Source organism: Erythrolamprus reginae, chromosome 1 (genome assembly GCF_031021105.1).
Source record: "Erythrolamprus reginae isolate rEryReg1 chromosome 1, rEryReg1.hap1, whole genome shotgun sequence".
Lineage (NCBI taxonomy): Eukaryota > Metazoa > Chordata > Lepidosauria > Squamata > Dipsadidae > Erythrolamprus > Erythrolamprus reginae.
Window position 1 is genome coordinate 422623658 of NC_091950.1, and position 16130 is coordinate 422639787.

Below are 16130 nucleotides of genomic sequence, written 5' to 3' on the forward strand. Positions count from 1 at the left end.
ATGGCAGCTACATAGATGACATACGTACATACACATTATTGTTATTTATTAGATTTGTATGCCGCCCCTCTCCGTAGACTCGGGGCAGCTCACAGCAATGATAAAAACAATATACAATGACAAATCATTGTACATACATACATACACAGGCAGGCAGACAGGATAGATGATATATATACATCAATATATATAGAGAGATGATGTATGTATGTATGTATGTATGTATGTATGTATGTATGTATGTATGGATAGATAGATAGATAGATAGGCAGGGAGATGATAGAGATGGAGTCTACGGAGAGGGGCAGCATACAAATTTAATAAATAAAATAAATGATTGAGTGGATGGATGGATAGATAATAGACAGACATAAATATAACTAAATAGATATGGGGGAGAAGGGCATGATGGGCAGACAGACATATAGATAGGCATGGAGAATTCAGGTGGCTCTTCATATAGCTCGTGCGTCCCATAATGGGTGTCTCCAAGACACACTAGATTTCAACCAGCAGGGTTCCCACCACACCTGACCAGCAGCTCCCACGCCTGTCTGTAGAAATGAAGCGTGTCCCATCTCCAGCGTCATCTGCGTCCTGTTCCGTACGCCACCCACCTGCGGGATTTCTCCGTCTCCCTCTGACCGAGATCACAGGTGTATTCCTCCCAGCTGCAGTCTCTCCCGGCATGTAATTATCTCGCTTCTCAAAATGTGCTTTTCCGCCCACTTGTAGGGAACGCCGGGCACTTACCTGTCCCACAGTCAGAGCTCTTACGGTCAAGAACAAGCCAAGCCACCTGGAGGCTCCATTTCACTCGGCCTGCCAAGACAACAGGATTCCAAGTCAGGTAAATCCATCCATCCATTGTGATCCCGCTGTATAGAGCGCTGGTGAGACCCCATTTGGAATAATACTGTGTCCAGTTCTGGAGACCTCACCTACAAAACGATATGGATCAAATTGAACAGGTCCAAAAACGAGCTACAAGAGATATAGATGGATGGATTGGTGGGTGGTTGGGTGGATTGATCGATAGATAGATAGATAGACAGATAGATAAATAGATAAATAGATAGATAGATAAACAGATAAATAGATGGAAGGGTGAGTGGGTGGATTGATTGATTGATCGATAGACAGATTAATAGATAAATAGATAGATTAATAGATAATAATAATAACATTATATATGTTATATCTAATAATAATAACAGTTCTGGAGACCTCACCTACAAAAAGATATTGACAAAATTGAACGGGTCCAAAGACGGGCTACAAGAATGGTGGAAGGTCTTAGGCATAAAACGTATCAGGAAAGACTTAATGAACTCCATCTGTATAGTCTGGAGGACAGAAGGAAAAGGGGGGACATGATCGAAACATTTAAATATGTCAAAGGGTTAAATAAGGTTCAGGAGGGAAGTATTTTTAATAGGAAAGTGAACACAAGAACAAAGGGACACAGTCTGAGGTTAGTTGGGGGAAAGGTCAGAAGCACCATGAGAAAATATTATTTGACTGAAAGAGTGGTAGATGCTTGGAACAAACTTCCAGCAGACGCAGTAGATAAATCCACAGGAACTGAATTTAGACATGCCTGAGATAAACATAGATCCATCCTAAGATAAACATAGAAACATAGAAGACTGACGGCAGAAAAAGACTTCATGGTCCATCTAGTCTGCCCTTATATTTATTATCTCAGGGATGTTATCTCAGGGATGTTTAAATTCAGTTACTGTGGATTTACCAACCACGTCTGCTGGAAGTTTGTTCCAAGCATCTACAGTGGTGCCTCTACTTAAGGACTTAATTCACTCCGTGACCAGGTTCTTAAAATACAGGAAATATTATAAGGGCAGACTAGATGGACCAAGAGGTCGTTTTCTGTCGCCAATCTTCTATGTTTCTAAGGGGCCGCGGCATTAGAAAGGTCGAGAACCACTGCCCTAAGCCCAGATCCGACTGATGCACCACGCTTGGGTGCTCCAAGGCTGTGTGGGATGAAACAGTTTTGTGCGATATTAAAAGATCTCCTTGCTTTCTTTGAAGTTTCGCTGCCCTACATCAAGCAAGAGGAATTTTCACCCCGGAGCCAAAATTCACAACAGCCCGAAGGCTTGTTAGTAAGAGCGCAGCACGAGGGAGTCGTTCGAGGTAAGCCCAGCTTGGATGAAGGAAGAAAATTCACTGAAAGAGTAGTAGATCCTTGGAACAAACTTCCAGCAGACGTGGTTGGTAAATCCACAGTAACTGAATTTAAACATGCCTGGGATAAACATAGATCCATCCTAAGATAAAATACAGGAAATAGTATAAGGGCAGACTAGATGGATCACAAGGTCTTTTTCTGCCGTCAGACTTCTATGTTTCTATGTAACATGAGAAAATATTATTTTACTGAAAGAGTAGTAGATGCTTGGAACAAACTTCCAGCAGACGTGGTAGATAAATCCACAGTAACTGAATCTAAACATGCCTGGGATAAACATAGATCCATCCTAAGATAAAATACAGGAAATAGTATAAGGGCAGACTAGATGGACCAGGAGGTCTTTTTCTGCCGTCAGACTTCTATGTTTCTATGTAACATGAGAAAATATTATTTTACTGAAAGAGTATTAGATGCTTGGAACAAACTTCCAGCAGACGTGGTTGGTAAATCCACAGGAACTGAATTGAAACATGCCTGGGATTAACATAGATCCATCCTAAGATAAAATACAAAAAATAGTATAAGGGCTCACTAGATTGATCATGAGGTCTTTTTCTGCCGTCAATCTTCTATGCTTCTATGTTTCTAAATGTGCCTTCTTAACATGGTCTGTTGTCAGTCTCTTCGGTACGTTCCGTTCTCTAGGGTCCATGGTGCCCTTTTAGCTGGGTTTTCTTTCCTTGTAGATGTCTCATCACCCAACTAGATAACATCACCAGGGCTAGAAGGAAGTGGGGTTTGCTTTCTATTTGTGCAGAATGACTTGCTCACGGTCGGTTTTGGTGGGGGTCAGGTTTATTTTATTTACTTATTTTATTTATTTGTCAAACAATTATAGAATGTTTAATGTGTACAAATAAACATAGATGGGTAGTGATAAAAATTAATAATAGAAGACAATAGAACACTAGGATAGGGACGGTAGGCACGGTGGTGCGCTTATGCACGCCCCTTACAAGCCTCTTAGAAAGGGGGAGAGGTCAATTTTAGATTAAGGTTAAAAGTTTTGGGGTTGGGAGTAGAAACCACAGAGTCAGGTAGATCATTCCAGGCACTGATTACTCTGTTGCTGAAGTCGTATTTTTCGCAGTCTAGTTTGGAGTGGTTGACATTTAGTTTAAATCTATTATATTATATTATATTATATTATATTATATTATATTATATTAATTATTATATTATATTATATTATATTTATTTATTTTGTCCAATACAAATTGAAAGTTAAGGAGAATAAAAACGTGTAGTAGTAAATAGCAGGGAAGGGATAGAAGAAGAGATATGAGAATAGAATACGTCAATGAAGAGTAGAGGAAGGAGATATGGATGGGAGAAAAGATATATAAAATATAGGAGAGACAATTGGACAGGGGACGGAAGGCACACTAGTGCACTTATGCTCACCCCTTACTGACCTCTAAGGAATCTGGAGAAGTCAACCATGGGAAGTCTAAGGGGAAAAGGTTGGGGGTTGACACCACGGAGTCTGGTAATGAGTTCCATGCTTCAACAACTCGATTGCTGAAGTAATATTTTTTACAGTCAAGTTTGGAGCGGTTGATATTAAGTTTGAACCTGTTGCGTGCTCTTGTGTTATTTCGGTTGAAGCTGAAGTAGTTGTTGACAGGCAGGATGTTGCAGTATATGATTATGTGTTCTTGCTGTTGAAGGTGAAGAATTTGCTAACAGGTAGGACATTTTGGTATATGATTTTATGAATAATAGTGAGGTCGGAAGGGAGACGTTGGAGTTGTAAGTTGTCTAATCAGAGAATTTCAAGTCTGGTGGAGTCAGGTATTTTGCTGTGAGAAGAGGAGCGAAGGACTCTTCTTGTGAAAGATTTCTGGATTCTCTCAATTGTATTGATATCAGGTATGCAATGCGGGTTCCATACAGGAGAGCTGTATTCTAAAATAGGTTAGATTAGATTAATTGGATTTATATGCCGCCCCTCTGCGCAGACTCGGGGCGGCTCACAACAATGGTAAACAAAACATAGTAACAAATCTAATATTTCGCAATCTAAATTACAGTTTTAAGTTAAAAAATCCGAAAGAGCCCCAATATATAAAAAACAAGCACACAATCGAATCAGACACAAAAACTACATGGGCAAGGGGGAGATGTTTCAATTCCCCCATGCCTGACGGCAGAGATGGGTTTTAAGGAGTTTCCGAAAGGCAAGGAGGATGGGGGCAATCCTAATCTCTGGGGGGAGCTGGTTCCAGAGGGTCGGAGCCACCACAGAGAAGTCTTCCCCTGGGTCCCGCCAAACAACATTGTTTAGTCGATGGGACCCGGAGAAGGCCAACTCTGTGGGACCTAACCGGTCGCTGGGATTCGTGCGGCAAATGCTATAGTTACTGCAAATTAAATTGTGTTCATACAAATAGTAATTTTTTGTTATCAAACAGTGATGATACATATTAAGGTAAAAATGTCTGCTTATAGTTTTTTCTGGAGTGTTTAATCTGTGGACCGTCTCGCTTGATGCTGCAACAATAGTCAGCCATCATACATACATCCCATCTACCTTGATACTCGTGCCTCCATGACCTTCAAATCTTGGTGGAATCGCTCACCCTGCTTATCACTGACTGCACCAAGATTTTAATTTATTTATTTATTTTATTTATTTATTAGATTTGTATGCCGCCCCTCTCCGTAGACTCGGGGCGGCTAACAACAATAATAAAACAACATGTAACAAATCCAATATTTAAAATAACTAAAAAACCCTTATTAAAAACCAAACATACACACAAATATACCATTCATAAATTGTATAGGCCTGGGGGGAAAGGAATATCTCAATTCCCCCATGCCTGACGACAGAGGTGAGTTTTAAGGAGCTTACGAAAGGCAAGGAGGGTGGGGGCAACTCTGATCTCTATGGGGAACTGATTCCAGAGAGTTGGGGCTGCCACAGAGAAGGCTCTTCCCCTGAGTCCCGCCAAACAACATTGTTTTGTCGACGGGACCCGGAGAAGGCCCACTCTGTGGGACCTAACTGGTTGCTGGGATTTGTGCGGCAGAAGGCGGTCTCGTAGATATTCTGGTCCGATGCCATGAAGGGCTTTATAGGTCATAACCAACACTTTGAATTGTGACCAGAAGTTAGTAAGATGGCTATGTAAAAAATGCAATTTGATACCCATGTTGTCTAATTAACTATATTATATATATAAGGTGTAGAGAAAAATCTTGACGTGGCAGAAGAAAACTAACTACAGTTTTGAAACCAGCATGCCTAATCAACCATAAAAAGGCTCAAAAATGAAACTCAAACTTGCAAATTGTTCCCAGTGTTATCAGCCATCAGTGGACACATAGAGGTAGCAATAGCAATAAGACTTATATTCTGCTTTGCAGGGCTTTACAGCCTTTTCTAAGCGGTTTTCAGAGTCTCCCAACAATCTGGGTCCTCATTTTATTGACCTTGGATGGAGGGAATGCTGAGTCAACTTTAAACTGATCAGGATCAAACTCCAGGCAGTAGGCAGAGTTCGCCTGCAGTGCTGCATTGTAATAACTATATCACCACTCCTTCCTTCCTTCCTTCCTTCCTTCCTTCCCCTTCCTTCCTTCCCCTTCCTTCCTTCCTCCCTCCCTCCCTCATTCCTTCCTTCCCCTTCCTTCCTTCCTTCCCTTTCCTTCCTTCTCATTTTCACTTTCTTACCTTCCTTTCTTTCTCCTCCTCCTTATTTTTACTTCCTCGTCTTGCCTCCATCCTTCTTTCCTTCCTTCCTTCCTTCCTTCCTTCCCCTTCCTTCCTTCCTTCCCCTTCCTTCCTTCCTTCCCCTTCCTTCCTTCCTTCCCCTTCCTTCCTTCCTTCCCCTTCCTTCCTTCCTTCCCCTTCCTTCCTTCCTTCCCCTTCCTTCCTTCCTTCCCCTTCCTTCCTTCCTTCCCCTTCCTTCCTCCTTCCTTCCTTCCCCTTCCTTCCTTCCTTCTCATTTTCACTTTCTTACCTTCCTTTCTTTCTCCTCCTCCTTATTTTTACTTCCTCGTCTTGCCTCCATCCTTCTTTCCTTCCTTCCCCTTCCTTCCTTCCCCTTCCTTCCTTCCTTCCTTCCTTCCTTCTCATTTTCACTTTCTTACCTTCCTTTCTTTCTCCTCCTCCTTATTTTTACTTCCTCGTCTTGCTTCCATCCTTCTTTCCTTCCTTCATTTCCACTTTCTCGTCTTCCTCCCTCCCTCCCTCCCTCCCATCTTCCCTCACTTCTCATTTTCACTTTCTTACCTTCCTTCCTTTCTTTCTCCTCCTCCTTATTTTCACTTCCTCATCTTGCTTCCATCCTTTCTTTTCTTCCCCTCATTTCCAAGATCGCCAAGGAGCCCATAGTCCAATTCTAAGTTCCCTATATTCTGTTAAGTTGGCAGCTTGCCCCTCCCTGGTTTCATTATAATTTATGTTTGGTATGTATGTGTTGTCTGGTTTTAATATGATAGGGTTTTAGTTATTTCTCTTAATATTAGATTTGTGTCACTATAATATTGTTTTTATCATTGTTGTGAGCCGCCCCGAGTCTTCGGTGAGGGGCGGCATACAAATCTAATATATTATTATTATTATTATTATTATTATTATTATTATTATTATTATTATTATTATTATTATTATTATTGCCTCTGCCGGTCCATCCTCACCATTGTCCTCTTCCTTGCAGCTACAAACCCCATCCAAGAAGGGAGCATCACTCGAGGGACCCCCAGCTGCAAAGTCTCCATGGAAGCGATGCCTGCTTTGCGTGGCTCCATCACTCAGGTATTCCCACCTTGCTTCCTCTGGCTTCCCCACTGACCTTGTGTGATGACCCCGGGGCGTGGCACGAAAGCAACACAACCAGGGAACAAGTCTAACATCCTGTATTGCTCCCAACTGTGCCACCAAACGTCCCCATATTTACTACAAATCCTGGAGCAAAGCTTTCACATGCACCTTCAGCGGCCTCTGGCTGCAAGTAGGCCAGACGGTCACTCTAGACCAGCGGTTCTCAACCTGGGGGACGGGACCCCTTTTGGGGTTGAACGACCATTTCACAGGGGTCACCTAAGACCATGGAAAAGGACAAATTTCTGATATCTGGCGGGAGTTGGTTCCATAGGGTCGGGGCCGCCACAGAGAAGGCTCTTCCCCTGGGTCCCGCCAAACAACATTGCTTAGTCGATGGGACCTGGAGAAGGCCAACTCTGTGGGATCTAACCGGTCGCTGGGATTAGTGCGGCAGAATGTTTACTGGGTCTAAAAATGTTGACGGCGGACAGCATGAAGCCAAATAAATTAAGGCGTCGCTTGAACACATTACACTCCAATCACGATGAGCCGCTTGAGTTTTTTCAGCGAAAACTTGCAGAATATTGCACATAATTGTCCGGGCAGAGAGTTGGATGGGTGGGTGCAAAATGTTTACTTCTTCCTAAGGTGGGGCAGAAGAGAAAATAATTGAGAAGCCCTGGTCTAGACCCAAATTTGGGTCAATCTCCACCCCGACAGAGCTTCAGGGAAATTTATTTATTTATTTATTTATTGGATTTGTATGCCGCCCCTCTCCGGAGACTCAGGACGGCTAACAGCAACAATAAGACAGCATATAATAATAATCCAATACTAAAAACAGTTAAAAACCCATTAATATAAAAACCAAACATACATACAGACATACCATGCATAAAATTGTAAAGGCCTAGGGGGAAAGAGGATCTCAGTTCCCCCATGCCTGGTGGCAGAGGTGGGTTTTAAGAAGCTTACGAAAGGCAAGGAGGGTGGGGGCAATTCTAATCTCCGGGGGGAGTTCGTTCCAGAGGGCCGGGGCCGCCACAGAGAAGGCTCTTCCCCTGGGATGATTGTAAGTCGAGGGCTAGGGGGAAAGAGCTTCAGGAAAATTTATTTATTTATTTATTTATTTATTTATTGGATTTGTATGCCGCCCCTCTCCGGAGACTCAGGGCGGCTAACAGCAATAATAAAACAGCATATAATAATAATCCAATACTAAAAACAGTTAAAAACCCATTATTATAAAAACCAAACATACATACAGACATACCATGCATAAAATTGTAAAGGCCTAGGGGGAAAGAGGATCTCAGTTCCCCCATGCCTGGCGGCAGAGGTGGGTTTTAAGAAGCTTACGAAAGGCAAGGAGGGTGGGGGCAATTCTAATCTCCGGGGGGAGTTGGTTCCAGAGGGCTGGGGCTGCCACAGAGAAGGCTCTTCCCCTGGGTCCCGCCAAGCGGGTGCCGCGCTCTGGATGCAGCTCCACCCCGCAACTTTCTTTATCTTTTAATTTTTTAAGCTTAGCCTGTCCATTCAACCAAACCCCGAATTTTCCTCATGACCTGCTCATCCGACTAAACCATCCAATTGATTTCTTTGAAGGGGATTAAAACATGTTTCCCTTACAGGGAACTCCGGGCCTTCCCCAGGCGGGAATTGCCGCCGATGTCCTGCTCAAAGGAACCATCACCCGTCTGGCGACAGAGGACCTCAGTCCAGAAAAGAGCCGAGAAGAGGCAGCCGCCTCCAAAGGCCATGTCATCTATGAGGGCAAGAGTGGCCACATCATTACCTACGATGGTGAGTGACAGGTGGGGATGCTCAAATCCCCGGGCGTTACTCAGGTGGGATGCAATACCAAAGCTGGACAAGGAGATATCTATCTATCTATCTATCTATCTATCTATCTATCTATCTATCTATCTATCTATCTATCTACCTACCTATCCATCCATCCATCAATCTATTTATCTATTTATCTGTTTATCTGTCTATCTATTTATCTATTTATCTATTAATCTACCTCTATCTATCTCTCTATCTCTATCTTTCTATCTATCTATCTATCTATCTATCTATTAATCTATCTGTTTATCTATTAATATCTCTCTCTCTCTCTCTCTGTCTGTCTGTCTATCTATCTATCTATCTATCTATCTATCTATCTATCTATCTATCTACCTACCTATCCATCCATCCATCAATCTATTTATCTGTTTATCTGTCTATCTATTTATCTATTTATCTATTAATCTATCTCTATCTATCTCTCTATCTCTATCTATCTATCTATCTATCTATCTATCTATCTATCTATCTATTAATCTATCTGTTTATCTATTAATATCTCTCTCTCTCTCTCTCTCTCTCTGTCTATCTATCTATCTATCTATCTATCTATCTATCTATCTATCTATCTTATTTATCTATCTGCCATCCATCCATTTATCTGTTTATCTATCTAGAAACATAGAAACATAGAAGACTGACGGCAGAAAAATCTACTACTCTTTTTTCAGTAAAATAATATTTTCTCATTTTGCTTTTGATCTTTCCCCCAACTAACTTCAGATTGTGTCCCCTTGTTCTGGTGTTCATTTTCCTATTAAAAACACTTCCCTCCTGAACCTTATTTAACCCTTTAATGTATTTAAATGTTTCGATCATGTCCCCCCTTTAACTTCTGTCCTCCAGACTATACAGATTGAGTTCATGAAGTCTTTCCTGATACGTTTTATGCTTAAGACCTTCCCCCATTCTTGTAGCCTGTCTTTGGACCCATTCAATTTTGTCAACATCTTTTTGTAGGTGAGGTCTCCAGAACTGTTATTATTATTACATATAACATATATAATATGTTATAATTATTATCTATTAATCTCTCCATTTATCTATTAATCAATCTGTCTATCTATCTATCGATCGATCGATCCACCCATCCATCCATCTGTTTATCTGTTTATCTATCTATCTATTAATCTATCTATTTATCTATTAATCTGTCTATCGATTGATCGATCACCCACCCATCCATCCATCTATCCATCCATCTATATCTATCTATATATTGATCGATTGATTTATGTCTATCCGTCCATCCATCCATCCATCCATCCATCCATCTATATATTTGTCTCTTTGTTTCTCTCTCTCTCTCTCTCTCTCTCTCTCTCTCTCTCTCCCTCCCTCCCTCCCTCCCTACCTACCTACCTACCTATCTATCTATCTATCTATCTATCACTTCCTCCTCCTCTTCTCTAGCACTGATGTTGTGATCTAGTTGGGTTATGAAACATCTGCAACACACACACCCCTCCCAAACTCAGAGATCACCGAGGACAGCTCCATTCCAGCCTGGGCTGCCGAAATTGTCTTCCATCGACAATTATCTCCATTTTCTCTGGGAGAATCCAAAATAAAATCTTTTCCATTGATCTCTCTCTCTCTTGCCGCTTCCCAACAGCCATCAAGAACGTCCGGGAAGGAACGCGGAGTCCAAGAACGGCTCACGACATGAGCCTCAAGCGGACGTATGAATCCATGGAAGGAAACATCAAACAAGGAATGTCAATGAGGGACTCTCCCATCTCGACACCTTTGGAAGGTAATCTTGGCTAGCGAATCCTTGTTCGTTTGCAGGAATTGGGGGTGTCTAGTTTAATCAAAAGAAGGACCAGGGGTGACATGATAGCACCTTCCAGTATTTATTTATTTATTGTTAGAGTTGGAAGGGACCATGCGGGTCATCAAGTCCAACCCCCTGCCTAAGCAGGAACCCAATAGCTTCCCAGCCAAATGGCAGTCCAATTTCCTCTTAAAAATGTCCAGAGTATTGGAGTTCACAACGTCTGCTGGTAGGTTGTTCCACTGGTTGATCGTTCTGACCGTCAGGAAGTTATTATTTCCAGGTTGAATCTCTCCTTGCTTCCAGCCGTTGTTCCTCGTCCGGCCCTCCGGTGCCCTGGAGAATAAAGTGATCCCCTCCTCTCTGTGGCAACCCCTTGTATACCTGTAGACCGCTATCATGTCCGCTCTGGCCCTCCTTTTCTCTGGGCTATCCATGCCCAGTTCCCACAGTCTTTCTTCGTAAATCTTGGTTTCTAGACCCCTGATCATTTTGGTTGCTCTTTTCTGCACCTTCTCCAGAGTTTCAATGTCTTTTTTGAAGTGTGGTGACCAGAACTGAACACAGTACTCCAGGTGTGGTCTGACCAGGGCGTAGTAGAGTGGTATTAAGAATTCCCTGGTCTTGGAGTGTATCCCCCTGTTGATGCAGCTTAGGATTGTATTGGCTTTTTTAGCTGCTGCTGCACATTGTTGGCTCATGTTTAGTTGATTGTCCACCAAGATTCCGAGGTCTCTTTCAGTGGCTACCACAAAGAAGAGAGAGTCAGGCTATTCTCCAAAGCACCCGAAGGTAGGACAAGCAGCAATGGGTGGAAACTAATCAAGGAGAGAAGCAATTTAGAACTAAGGAGAAATTTCCTGACAGTGAGAACAATTAGTCTGTGGAACAGCTAGCTTCCAGAAATTGTGAAGGCTCCAACACTGGAAATTTTTAAGTAGATGATGGATACCATCTGTCTGAAGTGGTGTAGGGTTTCCTGCCTAAGCAGGGGGTTGGACTAGAAGACCTCCAAGGTCCCTTCCAGCTCTGTTATTCTATCACATTCTGTTAGAAACATAGAAGACTGACGGCAGAAAAAGACCTCATGGTCCATCTAGTCTGCCCTTATACTATTTCCTGTATTTTATCTTACAATAGATTTATGTTTATCCCAGGCATGTTTAAATTCAGTTACTGTGGATTTACCAACCACGTCTGCTGGAAGTTTGTTCCAAGGATCTACTACTCTCAGTAAAATCATATTTTCTCACGTTGCTTTTGATCTTTCCCCCAACTAACTTCAGATTGTGTCCCCTTGTTCTTGTGTTCACTTTCCTATTAAAAACACTTCCCTCCTGGACCTTAATTAACCCTTTAACATATTTAAATGTTTCGATCATGTCCCCCCTTTTCCTTCTGTCCTCCAGACTATACAGATTGCGTTCATTAAGTCTTTCCTGATACGTTTTATGCTTAAGACCTTCCACCATTCTTGTAGCCCGTCTTTGGACCTGTTCAATTTTGTCAATATCTTTTTGTAGGTGAGGTCTCCAGAACTGAACACAGTATTCCAAATGTGGTCTCACCAGCACTCTATATAAGGGGATATTTTATATATTTTGATGTATGTTAGCTAGCCACAAATGTACAGACGCTGTGTGGCTTTTAGACAAAAATGAACCTTCAAAGAATATTTCTTGGATAAATGTTTCAGTACCGGCTTCCTCACCAATTCGTTAAAACGCACCAAGTATCAAGGTTTACGGAGAAACTCAATCATCCAGGTCATGGTTGTCCCAAAGGTGCAAAAGAACCAGGGTGGCGCAGTGGTTAGAGTGCAGTTCTGCAGGCTCCTTCAAATAACTGCCAGCTGTAGTTCAGCAGTTCAAATCTCACAACTGGCTCCAGGTTGACTCAGCCTTCCGTCCTTCCAAGGGCGGGTCAAATGAGGACCCAGATTGTTGAGGGCAAGAGGCTGATTCTGTCAACCGCTTAGACAGGGCTGTAAAAGCACTAGGAAGCGGTATATATGTCTAAATGCTATTGCTATTGCTATTTTTCGTTTGGTGGGACCCAGGAGAAAAGCCTTCTCTGTGGCAGCCCCAACTCTCTGGAACCAGCTCCCCCCGGAGATTAGAACTGCCCCTACCCTCCTTGCCTTTCGTAAAGTTCTTAAGACCCACCTCTGCCGTCAGGCATGGGGGAACTGAGACATCTCCCCCGGGCCTATACAGTTTATGCATGGTATGTTTGTGTGTATGTTTGCTTTTAATAATGGGGTTTTTAGTGTTTATTAAATTATTAGATTTGTTCTTACATTGTCTTTGTTATTGTTTTGAGCCGCCCCGAGTCTACGGAGAGGGGCGGCATACAAATCTAAATAATAATAATAATAATAATAATAATAATAATAATAATAATAATAATAATAATATTTTTTCAGAAGGCAACTAGAACGTCCTTGGTTCATTTCTCCCCACGGAGACGTTTCTGAAGAAACTTCTTGGCTAAGAAACAAAACATCTCCGTGCAAAACCCAAGAAAGTCCCTCTTGCCATTTGTAAAAGCACAATTGAAAAAGGGAGAGGCTGTTGGAAGGGGCGGTAGGGAAAGCAAGTTGGATGCTTGGCTGTATAGCTAGAGGTATAACAAGCAGGAAGAGGGAGATTGTGATCCCGCTGTATAGAGCGCTGGTGAGACCACATTTGGAATAATACTGTGTCCAGTTCTAGAGACCTCACTTACAAAAAGGGATTGATAAAATTGAACGGGTCCAAAGACGGAATACAAAAAGGGTGGAAGCATAAAACTTACCAGGAGAAACTTCATGAACTCAACCTGTATAGTCTGGAGGACAGAAGGGAAAGGGGGGACAGGATCAAAACATTTAAATATGTACAAGGGTTAAATAAAGTTCAGGAGGGAAGTGTTTTAATAGGAAAGTAAACACAAGAACAAGGGGGCACAATCTGAGGTTGGTTGCGGGAAAGATCAAAAGCAACGTGAGTAAATATTATTTGACTGAAAGGGTAGTAGATGCTTGGAACAAACTTCCAGCAGACCTGGTTGGTAAATCCACAGTCACTGAATTGAAACATGCCTGGGATAAACATAGATCCATCCCAAGATAAAATACAGGAAATAGTAGAAGGGCAGACTAGATGGACCAGGAGGTCTTTTTCTGCCCTCAATCTTCTATGTTTTCGGTAACTTCCATTTTTAATCTTTTCAGGCTTAATCTGCCGGGCTGTACCTCAAGGGAGTCCCCACCCCGACATGAAGGAGAGGACTGTGTTGTCGGGTTCAATAATGCAAGGTAAGAAAAAAGACCAATACTTATTTTATTTTATTTATTTATTTATTCATTCATTCATTTGTCCAATACACAAATACACAGGAAGAAAATAAACATGAAGTAATATACATAAGGATAAAAGTGAAAATAGAGGAGAAGATATATGAAAGGAAGAAAATATATATGATATATGAGATAAAGGAAAGACAATTGGACAGGGGACGAAAGGCACACCAGTGCACTTATGTACGTCCCTTACTGGCCTCTTAGGAATCTGGAGAGGTCAATCGTGGAGAGTCTAAGGGAGAAATGTTGGGGGTTAGGGGTTGACACTACTGAGTCCGGTAATGAGTTCCACGCTTCGACAACTCGATTGTTAAAGTCATATTTTTTACAGTCACTCCAGAGTATTTATAGATTTCATAGATTTTTATCTGTTATTTATTATTTGATTCTAGAATGTTTCATTGTATATTTAGCAGGGTGTCCAGCAAACCTGGAAAACAGCGAAATCGGGGAATTGTCAGGGAAATCGGTGGTTCGGGAATCATCAGGGGATGAGTCATTCATTCATTCATTCATTCATTTATTAGATTTTGATGCCGCCCTTCTTGTGGCAACTCTAGGCGGTGAACAAAATTAAATCTTATCAGGGAATTCGTTTTTTTAAAAAAACATTTTTATTGATTTTTTACAATATAAGACTCACACAACATAAAACAAGGGTTTTGTGTATTGTGCCCACCACCAGACAAACATTCATACCACACCAACAAATCGGGGGTGTTTCTTGTATAAACTATTTTAACCCAAGAGCAAACTATCTATTTACATATTATGTACATGTTTTAATACAGTTTGATTCCCCCCCCCCTTGATTTATTTCAATTTTTTTAATTTTTTAAATCGTTCTCACCCAAGGCACCCCACGATCCACCGCGGAGAACTACGAAATGGGGCTCAAGTACCCGAAGATCAAGAGGGAGTCTCCTCCCATGAGGACCTTTGAGGGAGCCATCGCCAAGGGCAAACTCTACGACGGGGTCACCACCATCAAGGAGATGGGGCGCTCCATCCACGAAATTCCCCGGCAGGAGCTGTTGAACCAGGAAAGCCAGAAGAACCCCGACATGGTCCCTAACGTCCGCCCGATCATCGAAGGATCCATCTCGCAGGTGAGGAAAAACCATCACATCCTACCGCTGTTGTGGGGTTTTTTAAGACTTGGAAGGGATTGTTGAGATCACAAAGTCTCACCCCCTGTTCAGAGCAAACCTCCAGATCGCAGACGGGTGGTTGCCTGTTCCTTCTAAATATAGGTAGTCCGGTGTTCTGTCCTGGGCCCACTCAGCTTGGAAATAAAGGAGGAATCCAGGCACTGATATTTCAAATCAGTCGTTTTATGTATAAAGTCTCATTTTTTACAAGCCAAAGTTATGCATGTGATATAATCTTGTCCCTAAGTGTCTAAGAGTCTTTCTAAGAGTCCCTAAAAGTCCCCAAATGAACTTCATGGACTCAATCTGTATAGTCTGGAGGACAGAAGGAAAAGGGGGGACATGATCGAAACATTTAAATATGTTAAAGGGTTAAATTTAAAATTTAAATTTAAATAGAGCCGGGGTGGCGCAGCAGGTAGAGTGCTGTACTGCAGGCCACTGAAGCTGACCGTAGATCTGTAGGTCAGCAGTTCAAATCTTATCACCGGCTCAAGGTTGACTCAGCCTTCCATCCCTCCGAGGTGGGTAAAATGGGGACCCAGATTGTGGGGGCAATATGCTGGCTCTGTTAAAAAGTGCTATTGCTAAACCGCCCTGAGTCTAAGGAGAAGGGCAGCATAAAAATCGAATAAATAAATAAATAAATAAATAAATAAATAAATAAATAAATAAATAAATAAATAAATAAATAAATAAATAAATAAATAAATAAGGTTCAGGAGGGAAGTGTTTTTAATAGGAAAGTGAACACAAGAACAAGGGGACACAATCTGAAGTTAGTTGGGGAAAAGATCAAAAACAACATGAGAAAATATTATTTAACTGAAAGAGTAGTAGATATTTGGAACAAACTTTCAGCAGACGTGGTTGGTAAATCCACAGTAACTGAATTTAAACATGCCTGGGATAAACATATATCCATTGTAAGATAAAATACAAGAAATAGTATAAGGGCAGACTAGATGGACCAGGAGGTCTTTTTCTGCCGTCAGTCTTCTATGTTTCTATGTTTC

The 16130-nt window shown here is 41.8% G+C and overlaps 1 protein-coding gene across 1 annotated transcript in view; it reads left to right on the plus strand.

The window, feature by feature from the left end:
- NCOR1 (nuclear receptor corepressor 1) overlaps positions 1–16130 on the plus strand; it is a 179563-nt gene that overhangs the window by 130031 nt on the left and 33402 nt on the right. Inside the window, 7 exon segments of the mRNA XM_070735450.1 lie at positions 736–850; positions 2056–2160; positions 6886–6983; positions 8624–8795; positions 10459–10599; positions 13835–13918; positions 14819–15072. Of these exon segments, the coding sequence (XP_070591551.1) occupies positions 736–850; positions 2056–2160; positions 6886–6983; positions 8624–8795; positions 10459–10599; positions 13835–13918; positions 14819–15072 (969 nt within the window).